A 27,866-nucleotide genomic window follows, 5' to 3' on the forward strand; every position below is an offset into this window, starting at 1 on the left:
TTATCAATCTTTAGAATTTTGTATATTGTGGATGCTCCTCGTTGTATTGTATGGGTTTTGTTTGTAATCATTAACTCAAGTTTTGTTTGTAATCATTAACTCAAAAGTTTTCAATTTGCATGTTTCTTTTTTCTTATTATTATAAAACAAGTATTCAACTATGTATTTGCGAATCTAAAAGTGTGCTGAATTAGTGAATTGTTTATATATGGCTATTAAATTTACTTTGTACAATTGACAACAAGGTTAAAAGTCATGAGCGACATTATGATTTATGTAAATTGTAGTTATCGGTAAACGAGGTCAACGCTCCGTTAGAGTGAGATTATTACTCTATGTAAAAGATAAAAAATGGGCATCAAATAACATATCATTTTATCACATAAAGTCAATTATCTGACAGGAGACTCGGGAAATATGCAACGGCTACAAAACGTGAAAACGGGTTACATTTGCCACTTAGCTCACCGATGCCGGAAAAGTGGGTATGGCTTGCGACAATGTTCCTCGGTCACTTGTTGCCGAGTTGATTTGGTGATTGTGCTTTTGTAGTTGTTAAAAAGAAAGTTAAAATTTTCCTCTTTTAAATCTGTTTCATATTTTATTTTTCATTCGTTTCTTTTCTCTTCTAACCATTACAAAATCATTTGACAGCAAAAATGGAATTTAAAATTAAAAGTGTATTTGGTCAAAAAAAAATATTATTATTATTATTATTATTAACACTATCTTCAACAGTTCTAAAAAAGACAGAATTACAGAAATTGTCCTTTATCTTTCACTCAAATTTCACTTGTGGTCCCTGATCTTCAAAATTGATCTTTTTTGTCCTTTACGTTTCAAAATCCAACAGCGTTCGTCCTTTTCGCCTAACCCAGTTAGATTTTCTCGTTAAGTCAGGTCATGTGCCTTGCACATGAGGGCAAATTAGTCATTTTACCTATTAAATTAAATTAGTCTTCTTCCTCCATAGCCATCAAGGTTTCCGGCAGCCACCACCAAGCTCTCCGACAGCCACTGCCGCCGCCGTCTTCTCCGACAAAGAAAACCACCTCCACCTCCACTCCCACCGGAAACCACCTTGGTCAACCGCGTTCTGGTCCACCATGTATATATATATATATAATATGCATTAACCCAGTCACTCCACTCTCCTCTCCCCTTTGAGTTGGTCCACAACCACCGTAGCTTAATCTCCGGCGAGCCATCACCACCATTTTCTCCGACAAGCCACCACCACTGCCACCGGAACCCACCATCACTAACCACCCTTACACCACCGCTGCCATCACTAACCATCGGCAGCCACCTCTGCCATCCTGTCTGAGCCGGATTAGTCTCCTCTGAAGAAATACCCAATTTTTAGGGTTTGTGGCGGCAGGTCTACTAGAGACATAGGAGAGATTCCGGCCGTCTTTTCTCCTCCCAGAGGTTGGGCGTCGCTGCACAAGCTCGCCGTCTATTGCTCAGTTCGTCATCATTGCGAATTTATAAATAAAACTAGGGCAGTTTGTTTGTTGTGAATGTAAGGACATAAACAGCCAGATAACATTTGCTCCTATTTCAAAATAACGGTTCCGATTGCAGATATAATAGCTAGGTCAATGACATATATACTAATAATTATGAATCAGTTTGTTTGTTGTTAATAAGGAGCGGTTTTATGCATATGAATTATTTATAGATCGGGATCCATTAGCATACCTACAAAGTTTCTGATGGAACGGAGCTCAGCCGTCGGTCATAATTCTGGCAACAACGATCGGAGATATAGGAATTACGGTGATACACTCCGCGTAAATTCTTGATTCGCGATGATGATGAACTGATGGTGGCCGGCGGGAGACACGATGATGGTGACGAAGAGGTAATAAAGCAGTTTTGTGGTGGTGGCCGGAAAGCTTGACTATGGAGGAAGAAGAAGGGGGAGGAGAGAGAGAGAGAGAGAGAGTAATATATATTAAATTTTTTATTGTTTTTGTTTATTTATTAAAATATTATTTTAATTTAATAGGTAAAATGACTAACTTGTCCTCATGTGCAAGGCACATGACTTGACTTAACAAGAAAAATTAACTGGGTTAGGCGAAAAGGACAAACATTGAAGGATTTTGAAACGTAAAGGACAAAAAAGATCAATTTTGAAGATTAGGGACCACGAGTGAAATTTAGGTGAAAGATAAAGAACAATTTCTGTAATTATGTAAAAAAAAAAAAAGGTAACACAGCCTTCATTATAAAATGAGAGGTGATTTTCTCAATCATTCGGAATGGAATTCTTTAATTTTTTTTATTGGAAAACTTTAAGAAGTCACATGCACACATCGACTTAAGGTGCTATTTGAAACCGACCGTACATAAGTCACCTTCTTCGCCCTTTCTTAACCCACAAATCATTTTCAAGATCAACCGACAATAATTCAACTAACTAAATTTTAAGCCCTATTTTATATATTTATTTGAACGAACATTCATTGCACCAGTTCCTTTCGGTTTTGGGGATTTTAAAATGTTGACTAAACGGCTACCCCCTATTTTACAATGAAGTTTTTATTAACCAATCAACGTGGTGACAAGTCTTTGGAGTTTTCCAATTATACAAGTCAAAACATATTTTACTTTATATAAAAAGTAATAATATCCTCCAAAATTTAATAAAACTTATAAGTTTGTAAATGTTTACGTTCTCTTAACCTTTTCCATAGTTTGAAAGTCACTTGACATATTTGCCACAATAACCTTTTTCTCTTAAAATTAAATTAGGAGTTGTTTGGTTGTATTTTAGTGATATTATTAAAATATTATATCTAAATCAGTCCGCTCCTAAATGTGTTTGGTTCACTAAAATGACATATTTGAATTGGTTAACAAATTATCTTACCCATTAAGTTTCAAAATGATGCTGAATGAAAATTTTATAAATTTGTCTCTTCATGGATGTTCATAACCCTCATAATCCTCTTAGTCTACCGTCGGTGCACCACCTCCTCAACCCACCACCACCTCTACCATCAATCACCACTACATTGGCGTACTAAACACTTACTGAATCATAGTTTCTTAACCATTTATACATCCTACTGACTATCACTAACTGGTGTAGAGATTTGCCAAACGTCCCCTTAATTTATATATTTTATACTTTGAGATATAAACTCAACCCCAGAACCGGAAATGGAAAAAAAAACCTGGAACTATGTTTTTTTATAGCCGGAATTTTAATACCTAAACCCACACCTGACCCTACCTCGTAGGGTACGGATAGGGTATGTATTTCGTGTGCAAACCCCGTACTCAGAACCGGATCCGATTTCTACTCGGAAATACCTGAAAACCGACACGGTTACATACCCTAAACCGGGTTTCTCAAATACCCGATCTATATCCAAATTACATGAAAAACACCAGAAAAATATCACAAAAAGGTGCAGCCTGATGTTCGGTTTATTTGTACATATATTAGTATGTTAACTTAGTCGTTTTACTCGTTTAGTTTAGAAACTTTGGTACTTCATATGTGTTTATTGTGTTTCAGGTCACAGGTACTTAACGCGCTTAATTTGAACCTGTACGAGCACGAAATGAAGATGTGACATTCGTCAATTTCTGGTCTTGTTTGTATTCGTTTTTGAATTTGTTTATTATGTAAACCGACCCGATTTGTAAACCGAAGCTTATGTTATAATCAAAATGATGGATTTATGTTACAATATTGTTTCACACTTGTTGGGTCTTGAAAACATCCTACCTTTATTTTTATTTTTATTTATTTATTTATTTATTTTTTAATTATTTTTTTTTGTTGTTTTGTGTTTTTGTCTTGATCCATTTTGCATGAAAACTCTTGTGTCTCACACCCATATTTGACCACCAACATTACCCTATATATACACCACCTTTCCTCTTCATTTTCCCTTGCTACAACTCAAAAAAAAAAAAAACTCTCTCAAACATCAAAGATTCAAGGTTATCTTCTTAAGTGTTCTTGAAGGTTTTTAGTCTTTCATCTTAATTAGTTTATGCAGCCTTATTATTACTTGTTTATGGTTGTGCAACATATATATAACATACACCCATTGTTTACCTTTGGTAGTTACTTCTCCGATTCCGGTCTGTTAGGTTTCGAACTTCATAAGGCAAGGCTTCATGGAGGACTTCATGTCCTTGATATATATACATCTATATAACTTGTTCATACATATTAATCTTGCTTATTTTAGTTTGTTGGTCATGTTTACAAGTTCCATGGTTATGGGTTTTTAAGAGTCTATGCTTCAGTTTAACCGTAAATAGCTCTAAACCGTAAACCGAACTTTGTTACTAGTTTTGTTAAATAATTGTTTAAACATACTTATTGTTAGATCTAAGTTTCTAAAATCATTTTTACAAATTCTATGGTTATGGGTTTGTAGAATCTTACCTCGGTCTTAACCCGAAATACGATTCGAACCGAAAATCGAACTTTTGTTTAAAGACTTTATTGTTAACTTTGGGTTGTAAAACTTATAGTATTTTTATATTTGTACATTATTATACAAGTTCTTTAGTGTTTGGACATGTGGAAACCAAACCGATTCTTACTCGCTTAAGCCACACAAGTGTGTTTTTTTAGCCATCAAGACGTGTATATTTCTTTAAAAATAGTTACAAATTGATTTTTAAATATTTTCTTAAGTACTTGAAAATGTTGGATCCAACTTGATCTCATAACAAAGTTTGGACCGACAAAACCGAACACTCGCTTAACGTGCGTTGTTAGTTCTAAAACAATGGAATTACATACTTGGTTAAGTCTTATTAAATTTTATTGAGTTATCTCATAAAATTCAATATTTTGGACAGTTGACTTTGGGTTTGACCAATTATCAAGACCCGAACCGACAACCCGAACACTCGATAAAAAAAAACCCATTTTAGTATCTTTATTCCGAAGGGATTTGCATTCTTGCATTTTATCCACCTTATTACTTAACATAGGTTGAGTAAATATTAAGGTTAGATACTTTAACCTGGTTTCGAGCAAACTTACATTTTTAAAGGGTTATTATTATAAATTCTTAAATAGTTACATTTTAAAACCTTGAACTTTAATTATTTACATTTCTCAACATTTATTTTGTTTAAAGACCTTCAAGACAACCTTTCTAAATTCAAGACTTCTTTTCTTTTTAGGCATTGTGCGTTAAACTCGCCGTTCCGACAAATCTTCAAATTATCATCTTTCAAGTTTACTACTTGAAGGTGAGTACTTCATACCCCATTTTCCATCTTTTATTTTGGGGGTGACATTTCATACTTATTCAACAAAATGGTTTATATTTGAATCTTAAACCACAAACGTAGTTGTATACTTACATAAATAATTGCTCGATTTGGTGTTCTATGCCTATATGCCTATGTGTTTATCGCCTTTGGTTGGTGGAACTATAAAATCCTAGACTATTTGGCATCCCCTTATAGCAAGGTGTCGTTAACGTAATGCAATTAACGATAACTATAAAATCCTAGACTATTTGGCATCCCCTTATAGCTAGGTGTCGCTAATGTGTTTAGCGATATCTATTTATCCAAATTACCACTTTTATTTATCGTTTCGTATGCAAGTTTTGTGGCTATTTTTATTATATACTAATATGATTAAACTTATGAATTGCTCACCAACCTTTGTGTTGACAAACTTTATTTTTTGAAATGTTGCAGGTTTGCATCTTGGTTGATTTATGATCGTGAAGAAAACGACATCAAAGACCTTAGGATATTAGTAAAAATGAACAACATCAAATTTGCCATATTTTGTGATATCTTGTTTATGGTTATTTTATGGATAATTGTTATGTGACATTTTCGATGTTGTGAAATGAAATGAGTTTATTAAATACTGTCACTTTAATTAGTGTCATGTGCTTATGGACAATTGTTACACCTCGGCATGTTCCGCCGCCCTTGGTCGGGGTGTGACAGATTGGTATCAGAGCCCTGACAATAGGATAGGTGGTTAGACGTAACGACCTAGTACTGTTATGCTTAGGGTCCTATACGTGTGCTCATACGTGTTTACTCTATTTTGATTGTTCATATCGCATATTATTTATAAACTTGTTTAGAATTCACCAATATCCCAAATGTTCTCATACACACACTTTCATAGTATTTCCAAGGTATCCTTAACTTAAAACGCAAAAAGTAGATTTTCATTGTGTTTTATGGATTACAAGATTAACTTGGATCCCGTTGTTTATAATCCATTAAAGGTTGCATTTATATTGGGTTCGTAGCCCTCATTGGAAGCGAGACATTATAAAACGACCATTTGACAAAAAGATTCCAAGAATCGAAGGTGATTTACTTACCTGGAATGGTGGGATTATAGTGCTCGTTTTCTAGGCCACAAACCATGTTATACATGTCAATACTTTAAGTAGTCGAATGCGAGCGTTCCGGTCGCCATCCTAATTTTTCGGTGTCAAAACAATAGAACTACGGTGATTCGTGGACTAGTGCTTTGACATGACGCTGTATCCCGATTTATGGTGTTATTATCGTTATTTGAGTCGAAAACATGAAAAAGTTGCGGTGATTCGTGCACATGTTTAGACTCCAACGTTGTGTTTTATAAAATTTTTTTTGAGTTGGAATATCAAATCATGGTGGTTCATGTACGATTTTCCGACTCTATAAACCTCAAAATCTCAAATTTTTTAAGCTTTAACCCCTCAAAATCTCAAAATCATTTACGATTGTTTCCGGTTTGTTGTTTATATACAAAGATTTATATTTTATCTAACACTAACATCTACTTCTCACTAACTCTAGGATTCACAATCAAAAAGAAAATTTAACTTCACCTTATTCTTATTTTATACACTCTCATATCCATTTCTTTTTACCTAAAACTTATTCCATTTTAATATAATCTTTTAGCATGCCTCCACTAAGACCGCGCAAGAGCACCAACCTACGTATGGCTGCTTTTATCGTCAAGCAAATGGCCGCTGTGATTCCCGAACTTGTAACTCAAATCCAAGCTACCCAACCTCCTCCACCCGTTGTTGCACCCGTTGGACCCAAACCCGTATCCTACCCATATAAGCAATTTACTAGTGCCAACCCGACCGAATTCTGGGGTACGACTGTGCGACTACCTTGTTGCAATGGTTCGAGTCTATGGAGAATGTGTTTAGATATAGCGAGTGCCCCGAAGCGAAAAAGACAAATTTCGCTTCAAGCATGTTTAAAAAAACCGCTCTAACATGGTGGGGTAGTGTCATGCATCTCCAAGGGTCGGAAACGGCTATGGCTCTTCCATGGTCCGACCTCAAGGCACTCATGATGAAGAAGTTTTGTCCCAAACACGAACTTCAAAAGCTTGAGGAGGAATTTTGGAACCTCAAGCAAGATAGTGGTGATAATGCCGCTTACTCACTCTGTTTCCACGAGTTGAGCATTCTCGTCCCTCATTTGGTTACCCCGGCTGAGCGTGAGCTTGACAAATACATTGGGGGTTTACCTATGCAAATCCGGGACTCAGTCATGAGTAGCAAACTCGTGAATCTTGAGGATGCCATTACTCTAGCCGGTGCGCTATCGGAGAATCATGTGAAAGCGGTTACCCTAACCCTCAAGAAACCAAACGAAAAAGCCAAACCCGAGCCCGCAGAACAAGCCAAGTTTGAACCCGCACCACAAGCCATTAACTACTCCAACTCTTCCCGTCACAACAATAACAACAACAACAAGAAACCCAAAACCAACTACCGAAACTATGCCGTTACCCAACCCCAACCTCAACAACAAACCCAAATTCCACCCCAAACCCGAAAACCCTATACCGGTACCGCCCCACTATGCAACATTTGCCAACTCCATCACCCACCAAACATGCCTTGTCGCCATTGTACCATTTGTAACCGACTTGGTCATCTCAACACCACATGCCGATCCACACAACGAACCCAACCTAACCAACCAAACCAACCAAGAACTTTTCCCTAAAATACTCAACATCAATATGCACCCTACCCACCAAACCAACCTCAACAACCCCGAGCTTGCTACAACTGCGGTGACCCTAACCATTTCCGCAACAATTGTCCTCGCCTCATCCTTACTAACCAAACCATGACCGCACCTTACTACCAAACTCAAGCTTACAAAGTTCAAACCTACCAACCTCAACTTTCCCAACACAATGCACCACTCATCCAACCCATCCAAGCCATACAAGCACCACCTCCTCCACCACCGCAAGCACCTCAAGTCAACCAAGGCAATCAAGGACGAGCTTTCATGATGAATGTTAATCAAGCTCAAGCGGCAAACGATGTTGTGAACGGTATGTTTTTAGTGAACCAACATTTGGCTTCAATTTTATTTGATACGGGTGCCGATAGAAGTTTCATTTCTTTGAAATTTGAGTCAAAAATTGTCGTGTCTCGAACCAAGCTTTTCCAGTCCTTTTCTGTTGAAGTCGCACCATAAATTCCGTCGTCCGCGATTGTACTCTCGTTCTTGCTAACCATAAATTCTCCATCGATCTCATCCCGATGCAAATGGGAAGTTTCGATGTCATAGTAGGCATGGATTGGTTATCTTTGCATCGTGCCGAAGTTGTTTGCTTTGATAAATTCATTCGCATTCCGCTTGTCAACGGTAAAATCCTTAAGGTCTTCGGAAAAGCTACTTCGAGAAGTCTTAATCTCATGTCGTGCTCTCAATCGCAAAAATACTTACGCCAAAAGTATGCTCCGCTTCTAGCTCTCTTGGCTACAAAAGACAAAAAGGAAAGGAAAATCCAAGATATTTCTATTGTTCGTGATTTCCACGATGTCTTTCCCGACGGTGTCACCGGTCTTCCACCCGTTCGTCCGATTGAATTTCGAATCGATCTTGTGCCCGGCGCGATGCCCGTGGCCAAGGCTCCTTATCGTTTAGCCCCGTCAGAAATGCAAGAATTATCGAACTAACTCGAAGAACTTTCCAATAAAGGTATTCGTCCTAGCTCTTCTCCTTGGGGCGCTCCTGTTCTCTTCGTGAAAAAGAAGGATGGTTCGTTTCGTATGTGCATCGATTATAAGGAACTTAACAAACTCACCATCAAAAATCGTTATCCCTTGCCACGAATCGACGACCTATTCGACCAACTTCAAGGTGCAACTTGCTTCTCCAAAATCGATCTTCGATCAGGTTATCATCAATTGCGTGTTCGCGAAGAAGACATTCCAAAAACCGCTTTCCGTACTCGATATGGACATTTCGAATTTTTGGTTATGCCCTTCGGGTTAACAAATGCACCCGCGGTGTTTATGGACCTCATAAACCGCGTTTGCAAACCATTCCTTGATAAATTCGTTATTGTCTTTATTGATGACATTCTCATCTTTTCCAAATCCAAAGCCGAACATGAGCATCATTTGCGTTCCATTCTCGAACTTCTTAGAAACGAACGATTTTATGCCAAGTTCTCCAAATGCGAATTTTGGCTCGAGCAAGTTCAATTTTTGGGACATATCGTAAACAACAAAGGTATTCGTGTTGATCCCGCTAAAATTGAGGCCGTTAAGGATTGGAAAACTCCAACGACTCCCACAGAAATTCGATCCTTCCTCGGTTTAGCTGGATAATATCGACGTTTCATTCGAAACTTTTCCAAGATCTCTTTGCCTCTTACCTCCCTCACTCATAAAGGAAAACCATTTGATTGGGGTTCGAAGCAAGAAAAAGCCTTTTGTACTCTCCAGGACATGCTTTGCAATGCTCCCATTTTAACCATTCCCGATGGAAACGACGATTTCGTGGTATTTTGCGATGCCTCTCATCAAGGTCTTGGTTGTGTCCTCATGCAACGAGGTCAAGTCATCGCTTACGCATCAAGGCAACTTAAGGTCAACGAGAAGAACTACATGACTCATGATCTCGAACTTGGTGCCGTTGTTTTCGCTCTCAAAATCTGGAGACATTACCTTTATGGTACGAAATGTGTGGTTTTTACCGATCATAAAAGCCTTCAACACATTTTTGACCAAAAAGATCTCAATATGAGACAACGACGATGGGCCGAATTACTTAGTGATTACGATTGCGAAATCGTTACCATCCCGGTAAAGCGAATGTTGTCGCCGACGCCCTAAGTCGAAAGGTTAATGTTAAATCCGTTCTGCTTCTAAGCGTTGTCGTTCAAACCGATCTTCAAATTCGAATCTTCCAAGCTCAACGTACCTCCGTTGAAGAAGGTAACATTTACGACGAAATGTCATGTGGAGCCGAACTTCAACTCGAAACCAAACCCGATGGTCTTTTGTACTTTCTCAATCGTTTGTGGGTTCCAAATCGCGTGACCTTCGTACTTGTATACTCGACGAAGCTCACATTTCGCGGTATTCCGTTCATCTCGGTGCGGATAAGATGTATTTCGATCTCTGTGCTACCTTTTGGTGGCCGGGTATGAAAAAGGACGTAGCGTTATTCGTATCTAAATGTCTTACTTTCTCAAATGTTAAAGCCGAACATCAAAGACCTTTTGGTCTACTCGAGCAACCACTGATTCCCGTTTGGAAATGGGAAGACATTGCTATGGACTTTATCACTAAATTACCCAACACCCAAAAGGGCAACAATAGCATTTGGGTGATCATCGATCGTTTGACGAAATCTGCTCATTTCATTCCAATCCGCGAGAAGTATTCTGTCAAGCAGCTTGCTCAAATCTATGTTCGAGAAATCGTGTGCCGACACGGTTTACCATTGACTATTATCTCTGACCGTGATGCTCATTATACCTCTCATTTTTGGCGTTCACTTCAAGAAGTTTTGGGAACACGTCTCGATCTTAGCACCGCTTATCATCCTCAAACGGACGGTCAATCCGAACGTACAATACAAACTCTCGAGGATATGCTACGAGCATGTGTTCTTGATTTCAGTGGGAATTGGAATTCTCACATTCTGTTCATTGAGTTTTCTTATAACAATAGCTATCATTCGAGCATTGAGATGGCTCCTTTCGAAGCTCTTTACGGTCGTAAATGTCGTTCTCCGATTAGTTGGAACGAAGTCGGCAAAGCTCAAATCACGGGACCCGAAATGGTTCAAGAAGCCACCGACGTTATTGATCGAATCCGTAAGAACCTCCTAGCCGCTAGAAGTCGTCAAAAGAGTTACGCCGACAAACGGCGAAAACCGATCGAATTTAATGTTGGCGATCTTGTCCTTCTAAAAGTATCTCCTTGGAAGGGGGTAGCCCGTTTCGGTAAGAAGGGTAAACTAGCTCCTCGTTTCGTTGGTCCTTTTAAAATCCTTGAGCGTGTGGGAAAAGTAGCTTATCGACTCGAACTACCGGAAGAACTTACCGGTGTTCATCCGACATTTCATGTTTCGAATCTTAAAAAGTGCTTAGCCTAGGGTAATATCCATATACCTCTCGACGAAGTACTTGTCGATGAGTCGATGGTCTAGGTTGAACGACCCGTTGAGATCATGGATCGCAACAAGAAGAGAACCAAGCAGAGCCGCATTCGGTTAGTCAAAGTTCGATGGGAATCATAGCGCGGCGCGGAATTCACTTGGGAGCGAGAAGACAAAATGAAAGAGAAGTATCCACATTTTTTCGCAGCATCATCTTCGTCTTAATTTCGGGACAAAATTTCCTAAAGTAGGGGATACTGTGACATTCGTCAATTTCGGGTCTTGTTTGTATTCATTTTTGTATTTGTTTATTATGTAAACCGACCCGATTTGTAAACCGAAGCTTATGTTATAATCAAAATGATGGATTTATGTTACAATATTGTTTCACACTTGTTGGGTCTTGAAAATATCCTACCTTTATTTTTATTTTTTTATTTTTTTTTTGTTTTGTGTTTTTGTCTTGATCCATTTTGCATGAAAACTCTTGTGTCTCACACCCATATTTGACCACCAACATTACCTTATATATACACCACCTTTCCTCTTCATTTTCCCTTGCCACAACTCCAAAAAAAAAAAAACTCTCTCAAACATCAAAGATTCAAGGTTATATTCTTAAGTGTTCTTGAAGGTTTAGTCTTTCATCTTAATTAGTTTATGTAGCCTTATTAATACTTGTTTATGGTTGTGCAACATATATGTAATATACACCCATTGTTTACCTTTGGTAGTTACTTCTCCGATTCCTGTCGGTGAGGTTTCGGACCTCATAAGGCAAGGCTTCATGGAGGACTTCGTGTCCTTGATATATATACATCTATATAACTTGCTCATACATAATAATCTTGCTTATTTTAGTTTGTTGGTCATGTTTACAAGTTCCATGGTTATGGGTTTTTAAGAGTCTATGCTTCGGTTTAACCGTAAATAGCTCTAAACCGTAAACCGAACTTTGTTACTAGTTTTGTTAAATAATTGTTTAAACATACTTATTGTTAGATCTAAGTTTCTAAAATCATTTTTACAAATTCTATGGTTATGAGTTTGTAGCATCTTACCTCGGTCTTAACCCGAAACACGATTCGAACCGAAAACCGAACTTTTGTTTAAAGACTTTATTGTTAACTTTTGGTTGTAAAACTTAAAGTATTTTTTTTATTTGTACATTATTATACAAGTTCTTTAGTGTTTGGACATGTGGAAACCAAACCGATTCTTACTCGCTTAAGACACATAAGTGTGTTTTTTTAGCCATCAAGACTTGTATATTTCTTTAAAAATAGTTACAAATTGATTTTTAAATATTTTCTTAAGTACTTGGAAATGTTGGATCCAACTTGATCTCATAACAAAGTTTGGACCGACAAAACCGAACACTCGCTTAACGTGCGTTGTTAGTTCTAAAACAATGGATCTACATACTTGGTTAAGTCTTATTAAATTTTATTGAGTTATCTCATAACATTCAATATTTTGGAAAGTTGACTTTGGGTTTGACCAATTATCAAGACCCGAACCGACAACCCGAACACTCGATAAAAAAAAACCCGTTTTAGTATCTTTATTCCAAAGGGATTTGCATTTTTGCATTTTATCTATCTTATTACTTAACATAGGTTGAGTAAATATTAAGGTTAGATACTTTAACCCGGTTTCGAGCAAACTTACATTTTTAAAGGGTTATTATTATAAATTCTTAAATAGTTACATTTTAAAACCTTGAACTTTAATTATTTACATTTCTCAACATTTTGTTTAAAGACCTTCAAGACAACCTTTCTAAATTCAAGACTTATTTTCTTTTTAGGCATTGTGCGTTAAACTCGTCGTTCCGACAAATCTCCAAATTATCATCTTTCAAGTTTACTACTTGAAGGTGAGTACTTCATACCCCATTTTCCATCTTTTATTTTGGGGGTGACATTTCATACTTATTCAACAAAATGCTTTATACTTGAATCTTAAACCACAAACGTAGTTGTATACTTTACCTAAATAATTGCTCGATTTGGTGTTCTATGCCTAAATGCCTATGTGTTTATCGCTTTTGGTTGGTGGAACTATAAAATCCTAGACTATTTGACATCCCCTTATAGCAAGGTGTCGTTAACGTAATGCAATTAACGATAACTATAAAATCCTAGACTATTTGGCATCCCCTTATAGCTAGGTGTCGCTAATGTGTTTAGCGATATCTATTTATCTAAATTACCACTTTTATTTATCGTTTCGTATGCAAGTTTTGTGGCTATTTTTATTATATACTAATATGATTAAACTTATGAATTGCTCACCAACCTTTGTGTTGACAAACTTTATTTTTTGAAATGTTGCAGGTTTGCATCTTGTTTGATTTATGATCGTGAAGAAAACGACATCAAAGACCTTAGGATATTAGTAAAAATGAACAATATCAAATTTACCATATTTTGTGATATCTTGTTTATGGTTATTTTATGGATAATTGTTATGTGACATTTTCGATGTTGTGAAATGAAATGAGTTTATTAAATACTGTCACTTTAATTAGTGTCATGTGCTTATGGACAATCGTTACACCTCGGCATGTTCCGCCGCCCTTAGTCGGGGTGTGACAGAAGACCCGGGATGTCCAGCACGCGAAACGAGGCAATTATTTGGACCGGCTGAGTGAAGAGACCCATCGCGTAGTTCGATGGGTGTTGAAGGTGGGGCATTGCGCTACGCGATGCCCTGTAATTTGACTGGCGATGGACCAGGAAAGGAGACCATCGTGCTACGCAATGGTCCCCTGATTCGTGAAAGTTAAGGTTTCTTTTATATATCACATTTTGACGACCCTAGACGCCATCATCGAGTTCCAGAGCAGTTTCCAAGAAGAATAGCAGCCGATCATAATTTCCATTCATTTAGAGTCCATTGATATGATCCATATCATCATAATCGAAGACCGAGAGATGCCGAGACGCGGCTAGAACCTTCGAGTCATACCCGGGATGTATAGTTTATAATCTTTCAGTTATTTTCTCATGTACTAGAATGATTGATTGTAATTATCTTGATGTTAATCTATGAGTATTGATGTCTAGTATTATTGTGCACAACGTCAGTTTAGGTGTATTTCAATCAGAACGATTAGTGTGCCAGTTGCTATGATAATTGCTTATAGGATTGTTTTGACCTGTTAATTGTGAGAAAGCATACGATTGCCCTTAGTTGAGTCACATTGGCATGGACCGTTTGATAACCAGTGCCGTGTGCTAGCGAGTGTGGATGCCTAAAGTTTAACCGGTTAGTCAGTCTGTAGTTGACACAAGATAGTTTATCTGTTAAATGCATGAGTTTGCTGTTAGTTTGCTTACTTGAATTCCCGGGTGTGATTTGCTTTGTTTAATTGATTGAATACTTGATTAATTGTTCGTTTATTATAAAACTCAAATCGATTGCTAGTGTGATCAGCACTTTGATATAGTTCACTTCATAATGTTAGGAATCGATTTCACTTCACACTGACCACATACTCCTCGTGGTTCGACACCCTACTTACCCTGACTAGCTTAAGGTGATTAGGACACTGATTTAATTGTTTTTGACTAGATAGCAACAGTTTAGCATCACAGCCTCTTAAAATTTCCAATTTTATAGCGCAAAAATAATCAGAAAAAAACCCGAAAATAGGGTTTTGTTTTTTCATTACCCGAAAATAGGGTATTCAAATACCCGATTCTATATTGACCCGAACCCGAGTCATAGGGTATGGTTTTTAAAGACAATACCCAGACCAGATATGGCCAATATCAATTTTCAATAATACCCGAAACCGATTCCATATCCGAAACAGAGTATTAGAAAAACCTGATTTGTGTACCTATGTCTCAAAGGCCAAAACTCTTGAACAAAACAGAAGCCTGGTAAGCTGGTATAGGCCCGGCCCAATGGGCTGCTTGTTAAAGCAATGACATTAATCCCTAAGTGTTTATAACCACATTTTGTAAACAAAAATTTGAGTTATTCTAAATAAATGAGATAATTATCGAAGAGAATTTTCAAAATAAACCAGAATTTACCACTTTTTTTTTTTAATTTCATATTGTTGTCTTTAGTTATAGATTTTTATGCAATGAAGAAAAATTTAGCTGTTTGTAATATCTCATATTCTAGCAACATTGTTTGTAGGATGGTAGTATGGTATACATATAGTAACGTGTTGTATTTAAAATAATATTCTTCTTTTCATTGTCTTATGAATTCAGTGACGGATATAGAAAAAAAGTTAACGGGTAGCGTGGGCTAAAAAAATGTTGCTCGAGGGTAGTTGACTAGCTGATACAAAAAACGAAGAAGTAAAAAAGAAAAGTTGCACTAAAATGTACTTGTGTTAAAAAAGTTTAGGGGGTAGTGCGAGCTACCACTCAACCTATGCTAGATCCGGCCAGCCTATGATCGTTTTCATTAACACCGTCTAGACACCAAATTAAACATTGGTTCTTCCACCTCCCTTGTTTTGGCCATTAATGGCGTTTGCAGCTGCAATAGAATAATATTTCTTCAGTTCATCCATATTCATATAGCTTCTTTCTGCAAACAACCCACCACTCTTGTTTTTACTAGAAACCGAAGACTTACTACCTAACAGTTTCGCATTAACATCATATAACCTTGAAGAACTCTTTAGGGGCAGATACTTGAGTTTATTTTCCGGTGGGTTTGTTGTTATGGATTTTGATAGAAGTTTTGACCGGAGTCCAAACTTTTAGTTTAGATCTCAACATGTTAATAAAAACCGACACATTTAGCTTGGCAATTTTAAAATTGCGTCCGACTAGCTTGTCAATTCAGGGTTGGCTAGATCAATCTAACTGACCAGTGACCACAAAACAGTTTGATGGTTTGTAGAGCTAGCTAAACGGTATTGTCTTGATATCACTTTGCGAAATCAAGTTGTCGACAAATACTAAAATGCAAGTTTTTATGTAATCAATTAAGTTTTATCAATCAATGAGAACTTTTTGCCAAGAAAGGGATTAGGAGTGCTGTTTGGATTATTCCTAAAAGAACAAGGAATAAATCCGGCACGATAGCATCAGATTCAGTACATAGTACCTTTGATTGATGATCCTCTGTTATTATTGCAAGTGAAAAAAAGCAAATGAAACAAGTCAAAAGCATGGTGTGACTTTGTAGTGATGTAATGGATTTTCCTTGCCCTTAAAATAGTAACCAAATTTAAAAGATATACAAAAAACAACATTTAAAATGATCAGTTGATTACTTTAAAAGTGGACAAACTAATTACCTAGAAGTGTTTATCAATCTGTAAAATGTAAACTAAACATAACTTTTACAACTGATATGCTCCTTAAACTTTGTTATATTTGTATTTCTGGCCTAAATTAAACCTTGTGATCCTATCATTGAATCCGTACGATATGAGGCTCCTCACCGCGTCTACCCCTTGTTCCAGGGCTTTATCTATCTGTAAAATTATTAACAAAATAATGAGATATTAAATCCAGATTCTGACAAACCAAACTTGAACAGAAGAAGTTGGAACATAATTATTAATCGATTGATAAATATTGAAGCAAATTGAACTACTTATTTCACCTCTTTTCGTTCCGTCTCACTAAATTTCTGCAATAAGAAGGCCTTCATGTCCATGGTGCCAGGTGGATCCCCAATGCCTACAAGAACACAAGTTTTATACATATTAAAGAAAAAACACAAGGATCAGCATTTTTTTAATTCAATATTTGCTCAATTATGACCATACCTATACAGAATCGTGGGAATTCACGGCGACCATCCAAATGTTCCATCACGCTCTTCACTCTACATAACAGAAACCAAAAAACAATGAAGTCATTTAATTAAAGCTTATAATTTTTAGTTTATTCTAAGAAAGGTCAATAAACGTACCCATTATGATACCCGTGTCCTCCCCTGGGCTGAAGCCTCAAAACACCATTTGGTAAGCTTATCTCGTCATATATCTAAATAGATAACACGAGAGACACATATATAGATTATAAGGTGTCTCATACTTGTAAGTTGTATATTAATTGCAATGCTCGACTTACTAGTAGAATATGACGCAGTGGTACTTGATAATACGCAGCAAGAGGCCCAACCTTGTTGAATAAGAGATCAAAATGAATATTAGAGGTTTCAATAAATAATAAAAAAAATGTACAAAGTAAACTTGATGAATGAAAACCAACCGATTCTCCACTGAAATTCATATATCCCTGAGGCTTTGCTATCAGAACGGGCACCTCACCAATTGAACCTGTACTGATTGCAGAAAAGAAAGTTTATAACTTTAGAATTTAGATTAACATATTTTAGAAGATTGTAAAGCATGAGCTTGGTTAGGGGTGTGCATGGGTCGGTTTGGTTTGGTTTTGGGCTAAAACGAACCAAAAACCGAAATGTCAGTTTTTGGGATTTGAAAACCGTTCGGTTTCGGTTTTTAGTTTTGGGTTCGGCTCGGTTTCAGTTTTTCCGTTTTGCAATTTGGGTTTGAAAATTTTGTGCAAAGAAGAAAGGCTGGCCAAAAGTAATAAAATTGGGCCTAAATGTTTTTAGTAACTTGTAATCAACTGATTATTATTATATATTTGGGATCAAATATATGGGTTAAACTGTATAATACACCATTACAAATAGGGCTGTTTAAAAAGCTCGAGGCTCGAAGCTCGGGCTCGTGGCTCACTCGATAAAAGCTCGAATAAAATTAGCTATAAAAAGTTGTTTTGAAACATCCTGAGCTGATTTGGATCTTTTTTGTAACCGAGCCAAAATCGACTCAGGCTCGGCTCGTTGGCTCGATCTTAAGCTCGTTTAACTTCAAAATCGAGCTGGAGCCTAGCTAAGTTACCTTGTTCAAGCCCGAGCTCGAAACCACTCTGGCTCGACTCGTGAACAGCCCTAATTACAAATTCCATAAAATTTAGAATAAAAAATAAATATCTCGGTTTTAGTTAAACGCAAAACTGAAACCGAACCGAAAGTTTGGTTTTTACGAAAACATAAAACCGTCTGTTTTCGTTTCAGTTTCGGATCGGTTATTCAGTTTCATAACACATTCTAAAAATCAAAACAACAAATGAATCAGCATGCATACAAACCTATTCCAACTAAAGCCTTAGACTGTATAGTATTCATCACAATCTTTTCTTCTTGCGATATCCGATCAATCATTTCAAAACCAACCTAACAACATAACCCATCATTCAAAACTCAAAACATATCAACAAACAAAACCCTAAACCCTAAACCCGAATAGGGATGGCAATGGGTCGGGTTTGGGTATTCCCAAACCCATACCCGGTTATAAAAGTCCATCCCAAAACCGTCCCAAACCCGTCAGGTTTTAATCGGGTAAGTACCTGTCGGGTTTCGGGTTTTCCTATCAGGTTTTGACAAAATACTCTTCGGGTATACCCGGCTTAAAACCCGTATGGTTTCTACCGAGGTTTTGACAAAATAAACTAATCGATTACAAAGATGGTTACCATAAAGGTAAAATATCTCAAATAATTGGCATAAACAAGTTTCGACAAATAATATATTTGGAATATAGTATATATATAATATAATAAGCTATATCGGGTACATCGGGTAAATGGGTCTATGTTATGGGGTAATCGAGTATATTAGAAATCCCAAACCCGTCCCAAATTTCAAAACTATTTCCAAACCCTAACGGGTCGGGTATTACCCATCCCATTTATGTTGGGTTTCGGGTTTCATTGCCATCCCTAAACCCGAAAAACTTACATTATGCCGAGTTCCGTAATACTTGTTCCCAGGATTCCCCAATCCAACAATTAGCCACGGAGTATATTCAAGTTTAGCCCCATTAGGTTCAGCTAACGCAGCTGATACTCGAAGCCGATGCCTTTTAAGATTTGAAGGACTTTGAGTGTGCCAAGTGGGTTTTGGATAAGATAAGCAGGGCTTAGGGATAGATACAGATACAGTGTACAGCATTGACCTAATTGGTATAATTTGAGTTAATAATATTATCAACTGTAAGTAGCTATAGCTATAATAAAGGAATATGAATTATTGGGAGTACCTGGTTTCTAAAGCAATAATAAGCAGAAGAAGATATTATGATTTATGACGGTGCCAAATGAAATATTTTGGGTTCGGATTTTTGAGAAAATAGAGTCTTCCCCTGCCTAATTGATCTAATGATAAAGGAGTTATCGATTAAGAATTTTGATAATATTTTGTGCAAATATTACCTGCTTCGGAAAATTTTCAAAATAACTCTCTTTTAGAGAAGATAGACTCTTCAAAATAGTCTTTTTTTTCTTTAAAATATTTTAGAATTTGGGCTGTTAAGACGCATCGAGAAAAGATAAAAATAAAGAGGGAGCATGCCAAATTTCGAACGAAAGTTAAGGAGGAGACGAGATTTGGGGAAATGACGAAGGTAAAGTCCAAATTTTTTTTGAAATCTTGAAGCAAAAAGTTCAAATTTTTTCAAAACTTTTTTTTCTCAAATACCGTCTTGAGAGACTGTTTTTTATGTTTTCTATATTTCCCGTCCATATTTTTAAATTCTTGGAAAAAGAGATTTTGAAATCTCGTCTTGAGAGACGAGATTCTACCACCACCACCACCACCACCCACCGTTCGCCTTCTACCACCACCACCATCCGCCCCCCACCACCCACCGTCCGTCACCACCACCACCGTCTACCACCTGACGGTAAGATGAAGATGAAGATGAAGATGAAGATGAAGAAGGTGAAGATGATGATGATGATGATGGAGAAGTCGGTGGTGGTGGAGGACGATGGGTGGTGGTGACGGATGGTGGTGGCGGACAGTGGGTGGGTGGTGGGGGTGGATGGTGGTGGTGGTAGAAGGCGAATTGTAAGGCCCCGAACCCGGTAGCCCTACTTTAGCGTCGGATTTACTCATAAACACAGTCCTTCAAATCAGAGTTTATTAAAACTTTTCGCGGAATATAAAACATCAATCATTTGTTACAAAACATTAAATCTTTTCTTTGATACCATAACACAAAACTTTATATTTAAAACATCTTTACTTCTTTCTTCAGATGCCAGCCGTTCAATCCATGCCGTGTGTCATCCTCATGCTAACTCTATAATCAGCTCACCTGCGTGCATACTAAAAGTCAGCTACGCTGAGTGAGTTCTAGTTAATCAAGCAACTTATCATACAACCACTTCATACAATATATACGTATCCGAAGACACATAGTCCACTGTCTAACATGCCACTGTTTAACCACTTAATTACCCCTACAGCTTAGCCACTTAATTACAAAGGCACGTATAGGCTTTCCCTATCACGCACTCACGCTATGCCACTTAATAACGAAGGCACGTATAGGATTTCCCTATCACGCACTCACGCTATGCCACTTAATAACGAAGGCACGTATAGGCTTTCCCTATCACGCACTCACGCTATGCCACTTAATAACGAAGGCACGTATAGGCTTTCCCTACCACGTACTCACGCTATGCCACTTAATAACGAAGGCACGTATAGGCTTTCCCTATCACGCACTCACGCTATGCCACTTAATAACGAAGGCACGTATAGGATTTCCCTATCACGCACTCACGCTATGCCACTTAATAACGAAGGCACGTATAGGCTTTCCCTACCACGTACTCACGCTATGCCACTTAATAACGAAGGCACGTATAGGCTTTCCCTATCACGCACTCACGCTATGCCACTTAATAACGAAGGCACGTATAGGATTTCCCTATCACGCACTCACGCTATGCCACTAACACCCTTACTAGACTCCTGCTACCTCTAACACACTCTACCTCAACCTGCCTTGGTCACACTCATATTAGTTTAGTATTTACGTAGTGAGCAAGCCACATCACAACATTCATACACACTATCAACCACTTGGCAATCACTATCCTTGGCGATACGTGCAATATCCGAAGATCGTTCACGTACCGTCAAGCAATCAATCGTATCTATCACAAATACCATACACGACATACACATAAAATTATATCCTTTCATTCATACTTTCTTACTTCCATGCTTTCTTACTTTCTTTTGTATTAACTTACTTTCATATCTTAAGTTATAAAGAGCATTACGCCCTACATTCCTCGAGTATTATTAGGGCTCGGTACCCTTTTCGTAACCATACAACCATACGTTATCATTTCTTTCTTCTATTATCTCTGTCGTGTTCATGCACATACACTTACATAACATACTTACCTTACACATAGCGTTACAACCTGACAGTACGTGCAATATCCGAAGATCGTTTACGTACCATCAAGCAATCATTCCTACATATCATATCATTCACATAAGGCATACACTTATCTCTTAGGATAAGTGTATTAACAAACATATCGAGTATGCACACAGCCCCGAAAACATAGCACATAAATGGGGCTAGAAACTCACCTGGGTCCTGTTACGCTCGCCGTTGATCGTAATTCCTTTCTTTAACTGGGCTCGGCTAACTGTATAATATTTACACATATCAATTAACTACTACTACTCGTTTTGTATTTCTATCTATATATGACCCACAACGAACGGGGGTCCGGGGGCAGCGCCCCTGGCAGCGGGGTTCTAGGGGCGGCAGCCCCTAGCGGGGTCCAAGGGGCAGAGCCCCTGGCTGGGGTTAAGCTGCCAGGTCAGCTTGGAAAAATTTTATTTTCGATAACTGCCTTAACACATTTTCCATTAGGTTTTTAATTTATTTTCAAAACGAACTTCACTTCAGGCGAAGTTAAACCTCGGGCGAACTTGGCTTCAGGCGAAGTTAAAACTTAGGCGAACTTGGCTTCAGGCGAAGTTAAACCTTAGGCGAACTTGGCTTCAGGCGAAGTTATCCTTAGGCGAACTTGGCTTCAGGCGAAGTTATCCTTAGGCGAACTTGGCCGTAGGCGAAGTTATCCTTAGGCGAAGTTACGCTTGAAGGCGAAGTTACGCTTGAAGGCGAAGTTCATCAGGCGAACTTAATCTTGCAGGCGAAGTTGTCGCGCTGCAGATCTGTTTGCCCATAACTCCTTCGTTTCTTAGCCAAATAACTCGATTTTGGTACCCACGGAATCGTATGATCGGCGCCTACAAATCCCAACCATCAAATCGGCCTAAAATCGACGTTTTAGGGGTCCGATTTGGGCAGTTTGGGTTTCGGGTCCGGTTAACCCATCCAATCCTAACCATTTTCAGTAATATTAGCTTTGTTGGATTTGTTCTTACCTTACCAACTCAGATCTATCAACAAAATCTCGGGTCTCGGCTTCGAATCTTGATCGGTTAGAATGTGTGTGTTTTGAGGAGTGTGTGGAGTGTGTGTGGAGTTTGGTGAGAAAATGAGATATTTTGGGATTTTGGGGGTATTTATATCCCTGAAATCCCATTCTCATTTAACCTATCACAATTAACCCAAGTCCACAACCCACATCCATTACCCAACACTAGCCCGACTCATACCAACTCCTATTCAGTTATTTATTTCCTGATAACCCGAGCAAACTTTCCATCTATTAAATAGTAATATAATTAATATTACCTTTGAAATTTCGGGATGTTACACGAATGGTGGGTGGTGGTGGTAGAATCTCGTATCTCAAGACGAGATTTCAAAATCTCTTTTTCCAAGAATTTAAAAATATGGACGGGAAAGGTAGAAAGCATAAAAAAACAGTCTCTCAAGACGGTATTTGAAAAAAAAAATTTGGAAAAATTTGAACTTTTTGCTTTAAGATTTCAAAAAAAATTTGGACTTTACCTTCGTCATTTCCCCAAATCTCGTCTCCTCCTTAACTTTCGTTTGAAATTTGACCTGCTCCCTCTTTATTTTTATCTTTTTTCGATGCGTCTTGACAGTCCAAATTCTAAATAATTTTGAGAAAAAAAGGGCTATTTTAGGGACTCTCTCTAAAAGGGGCTATTTTGGGAATTTTCCCTTACCCCCTCTACTTTGAAGTTATGTGTTTATAGTTCTCTTATGCCTCGTAAGTGGTAACGCAAGTGCAGTATTTGAAACGTCTTTCTAGTTATATCGTGAATGACGATCAAGTTGTATGTTTCTCGGGAGTATTCTATCTATAAACTCTCTCCTAAATTTTGTATCTTTTATATTTCTTGGATATGCCTCAAACAACTGAGTATACATCTCCTGCCAGCCTAAACATTTCCTTGATCTTATAATTTTTCATGTCACATCACACTCACCTCTTAACTTACTACATTTTCTTGCCCACAAAATGACCAATATGACAGGGATGCACTGGCCTCTTATGTGGTTGCCACCCGCTTTCCCCTCCTGTGGCTATCATTGTTGGGTATAAGTGGATTTACAGGATCAAATTTCACGTTGATCATTTACTTGACCGATATAAAGCTCGGCTTGCTGGAAAGGGCTTTCGTTGTGCACAGGGTAATGATTATGCAAAGACGTTCAACTCGGTTGTCAAGCCAACTGGTTTTATCAATTGTTTTTCGTGTAGTTGGAATATTAGGTAGATTGATGTTATTGCCTTTTGAAAAAATGTAGATGATGCTATTAATGCTTCCTTTTATGGTAATTTTACATATACAACAGTCCAACACATATGACATAACAAATATACATTTAAGTTAACCACTTGACATATGATATGTTAACAACTTTTTCTATAGAACATACATTTAAGTTAACCACTTGACATATGATTTTTGGCTGTAAAGAGAAAACATAATGGATTTCTAGTTTAAAGTATTAATTTCCTGACTGACCCGTCGGAGGGAAGATCATCTCTTCGGCCGGCTGACATTTTGGTGTTTGGATAGATAGGAGGAAAACATGCTTGTGTGGATTTGACAGGGGTTTCCCCTTTGGTGGGTTTAGGGAGTAGTGGTTTCACAGCCGGTCAAGCTGCTTTAAAAGCTGCTTCAGGCAAGGTGACCAAACATGAGAAGGCATGTCTTGACAACCAACACGTTTTTATTCCTTTTGCTTTTGATACTTTTGGTTTCCTCACGCTTGAAGCTGTGGAGTTACTTACCTGTGTCCAACGGGTCATGCATAGTAATGTTATGATTCCAAGATCCGCAAATGTAGTTTTTAAAAGATCGGGTTTTGCAATTCAAAAAGGGGTAGCGGCGCAGCTTGTTGCCTGCTTGCCTTCTGTTTTGATGTAATCATAAACTAAAATCTGGAATTGTTTGTGGATCATAATATATATATATATATATATATATATATTTATAATAATTATTATTGTAAGTATTAATTTGTTACTTGAGCTATATTTATTAGAAATGGATTTTAGCATCTAAAGTCCCTTTTAATTGGCATTGATACTTTTCAGAATTGTATTTTTGTTTGTGAATCCGAGGAAGAGAAGTCTCGGAAAAGCCTTGTGGAAGATGACTCAAAACGCCTAGTCGGAACTTGCAATGATTCAAAGCTTCCTTCCAACATCTCCACAACTTTATCTATAGATGGCCGATCCGATGGATCAGACTGAATGCACCACAGGCTCACTATCATCATCTTTCTAGCCAACTCCTCTTCCTCTTCATCATTAACTTGCTCGTATATCCGATCCGGAAAATAGTCTTCACTCGTGCTTGTTGAGCTACAACTATTATGTTTATGCGCACCTGTCATCTCAAGAACCATCATCCCATAACTATACACATCAGACTTATGTGACGCGCCTCCAAGACTCCTACAAAATACTTCAGGAGCCATGTAACCTGCGGTACCTCTCACACCTATTACAGACACAATACTCTCTTTCCTTTTACACAACTTTGCCAACCCGAAATCAGATATTTTTGGGACAAACTCTTCATCTAGGAGAATGTTATGTGGCTTTATGTCAAAGTGCACGATTCTTGTGTTACAACCTCGGTGCAAGTACTCTAGACCACGTGCAATCCCTTTCGCAATTTGGAACAACGTGTTCCAGTCTAAATGCGATCCGTCCCCGCGTAGAAACTTATCTAACGAGCCGTTTGGCATGAACTCATACAATAGTGCTCTTTTCTTCCCTTCAATGCAAAAACCCAAAAGCGTGACTATATTGATATGCGAAGTTTTACTGATGCTAGCGACTTCATTAATTAAATCTTCTCCGTCTCCTTGAGCTCCAGCCAATAGCTTCACTGCAACTAGTCGTCCGTTAGGCAACTGTCCCTTGTAAACGCTTCCATACCCTCCTTGTCCCAGTTTCTCAAGAAAGGAGTTCGTCATTTTCTTGATTTCTGAATACTTGAATCTTTTCGGGGCCAGAGTTCCATAGTTCCTTATAAACATTTCAATTTGATGATTTGCAGCCTTTTGAGTTTCCATTAACCGGTTTCCTCGATAGAGTATGATCACAAACAACAAGACCATAATTCCAGTGATGCCACACGAAACACCTACACCAGATGTTCAAACATTAGTTAGCCGCATCCATGCTTTCCTTATGCATACATTGTTCATAGATAATAAGTTATTATTCTGCGTAGTGTTCTTACCGGTTACAAGTTTCCATTTCCTGTAAAAGTTATTCTGCACCGCTCCGTTGGATCCTGTTTAGCCAAAATGTTATTTTGGCGATTTTCGATTTTACATAGCGGATGATATATATTGAAACCACTAAACTATAGGTCAAATTTGGTTATTATCAATTAGTAAAATAATTATCACATCTAGAATTAAGTTACCTTAACAATATTATTGTGTATATGCATATATACCTTCACATGTGTCTTGATTCTCATTGTCACATTCACATGCTAAGGAAAAACTCTCATTAGCAAAGTAGCAAGCGAAAAGCGCCGACCGTTTCGAATTAGACCCACACCTCCCACCAGACTGAACACACTGATCACACTCGTCATCATTCGCGGTCCACTCCAAATTAAATCCAGCTTTCAAGGCTGATCCTAGATCACTCACTTCATCATTTGTTTCTGCCAATCGTTTAGCCAAAGACCGAATCACCGGTACAGTAATCTGAGTGTTGCATTGCACCGAGTCATTGATCATCATGTTGCTAACATTAATCATATTGGTTCCAATAACATAACTGTTATTCTTGGTGTCATTCACTCCACAACCGAAATTGTGACCCGACAACAAACCCGAGGAGGAATCACATCCATAAAATAGAGTTACATCTTCCTGATCAAAGTTATTGTTGTTGAAAAGATTCGAGTCATAGGTGGTGTTGTGGATATACAGATACTGAGGACAATAAGTGCTCCAGAGGTCGTTTCTTGCGATGGTGATCGTTCGATGGCTGGTATTAATTTTAAGGACTCGGAAGCTTAGTGATTTATGATGGAGTATGGTCACGTTGTGTTTGCATGTTATCTTAAATCCCGGGTGGCCACAGTAGGCCGGACGGGTTAAGCCCCAGAATGGGTAGTGAAGTGTGGTTTTACCACACTGGACCAACTGACCACAGACTTTGTATGGTTCGGTTCTTCGGGACCAGGTGGCTGGGAAGTGAATGGTGGCTATTAGAATAACTGTTAATGCAAAGAGGGTAGAATAAGGGTTCATGGTGTGGCTGGGCTAGCTATATTGAGTACAATGAATAATAATAATCAAAGTGATAGAAAGACAAATGGTTGATGGGATTTAAAGATTTTTTCCTTAAAGATGTTCAAATGGTCAATGTTTTAATATATTATAAACATTTGACTAATGCTAAGATATTATTATATTATATTTGTTATAAAGATGGAGGTTAGGAATGTGAACAGTATTAGTGCACTATTTGCGTATGGTTTGGGGGAATTAAAGTTTTGATTATGTTAGTTTGTTTAAATGTGACATTCGTTAATTTCGGGTCTTGTTTGTATTCATTTTTGTATTTGTTTATTATGTAAACCGAACTGATATGTAAACCGAAGCTTATGTTATAATCAAAATGATGGATTTATGTTACAATATTGTTTCACACTTGTTGGGTCTTGAAAACATCCTACCTTTATTTTTATTTTTATTTATTTATTTATTTATTTGTTGTTTTGTGTTTTTGTCTTGATCCATTTTGCATGAAAATTCTTGTGTCTCACACCCATATTTGACCACCAACATTACCTTATATATACACCACATTTCCTCTTCATTTTCCCTTGCTACAACTCCAAAAAAAAAAAAAAACTCTCTCAAACATCAAAGATTCAAGGTTATCTTCTTAAGTGTTCTTGAAGGTTTTTAGTCTTTCATCTTAATTAGTTTATGTAGCCTTATTAATACTTGTTTATGGTTGTGCAACATATATATAATATACACCCCTTGTTTACCTTTGGTAGTTACTTCTCCGATTCCGGTCAGTGAGGTTTCGGACCTCATAAGGCAAGGCTTCATGGAGGACTTCGTGTCCTTGATATATATATACATCTATATAACTTGTTCATACATATTAATCTTGCTTATTTTAGTTTGTTGGTCATGTTTACAAGTTCCATGGTTATGGGTTTTTAAGAGTCTATGCTTCGGT

The 27,866-nt window shown here is 37.7% G+C and overlaps 2 protein-coding genes across 2 annotated transcripts; both read right to left on the minus strand.

Moving 5' to 3' along the window:
- Positions 1-16,730: 16,730 nt before the first annotated feature.
- On the minus strand, positions 16,731-19,377 carry LOC143555992 (chloroplastic group IIB intron splicing facilitator CRS2-B, chloroplastic-like). Its single transcript, XM_077045434.1, has 8 exons — positions 19,165-19,377; positions 18,513-18,597; positions 17,604-17,671; positions 17,463-17,513; positions 17,302-17,375; positions 17,156-17,214; positions 16,990-17,066; positions 16,731-16,858 (listed from the first exon to the last, which is right to left on the minus strand). Exons 1-8 carry the CDS (start codon positions 19,375-19,377, stop codon positions 16,742-16,744), a joined length of 744 nt encoding a protein of 247 aa, XP_076901549.1. The 3' UTR covers positions 16,731-16,741.
- Positions 19,378-19,507: 130 nt separating this feature from the next.
- Positions 19,508-26,920, minus strand: LOC143556010 (LEAF RUST 10 DISEASE-RESISTANCE LOCUS RECEPTOR-LIKE PROTEIN KINASE-like 2.4). Its single transcript, XM_077045448.1, has 5 exons — positions 26,110-26,920; positions 25,888-25,941; positions 24,787-25,788; positions 20,073-20,184; positions 19,508-19,580 (listed from the first exon to the last, which is right to left on the minus strand). The coding sequence occupies exons 1-5, from the start codon at positions 26,918-26,920 to the stop codon at positions 19,508-19,510; spliced, it is 2,052 nt and encodes a 683-aa protein (XP_076901563.1).
- Positions 26,921-27,866: the final 946 nt, after the last annotated feature.

This window comes from Bidens hawaiensis, unplaced genomic scaffold (assembly GCF_021521415.1).
Source record: "Bidens hawaiensis isolate Kalapana, Puna unplaced genomic scaffold, B.hawaiensis_p1.1 tig00018424_1, whole genome shotgun sequence".
NCBI classification, from domain to species: domain Eukaryota; kingdom Viridiplantae; phylum Streptophyta; class Magnoliopsida; order Asterales; family Asteraceae; genus Bidens; species Bidens hawaiensis.

Bases quoted from the DNA above. Each gene is read 5' to 3' on its own strand.
- LOC143555992 (XM_077045434.1), bottom strand. From the start codon at position 19,377: ATGCTGTACACTGTATCTGTATCTATCCCTAAGCCCTGCTTATCTTAT. The intron at 17,514-17,603 runs GTTGGTTTTCAT...TTATTCAACAAG, and splicing joins TGAATTTCAGTGGAGAATCG to GTTGGGCCTCTTGCTGCGTA. The intron at 17,067-17,155 runs GTATGGTCATAA...GTGTTCTTGTAG, and splicing joins ATTCCCACGATTCTGTATAG to GCATTGGGGATCCACCTGGC.
- LOC143556010 (XM_077045448.1), bottom strand. From the start codon at position 26,920: ATGAACCCTTATTCTACCCTCTTTGCATTAACAGTTATTCTAATAGCC. The intron at 20,185-24,786 runs CTTCCACAAGGC...ATCGTCCTCCAC, and splicing joins GACTAGGCGTTTTGAGTCAT to CACCACCGACTTCTCCATCA. The intron at 19,581-20,072 runs GTGGGTGGTGGG...CTTTATCATTAG, and splicing joins GGTGGTGGTGGTGACGGACG to ATCAATTAGGCAGGGGAAGA.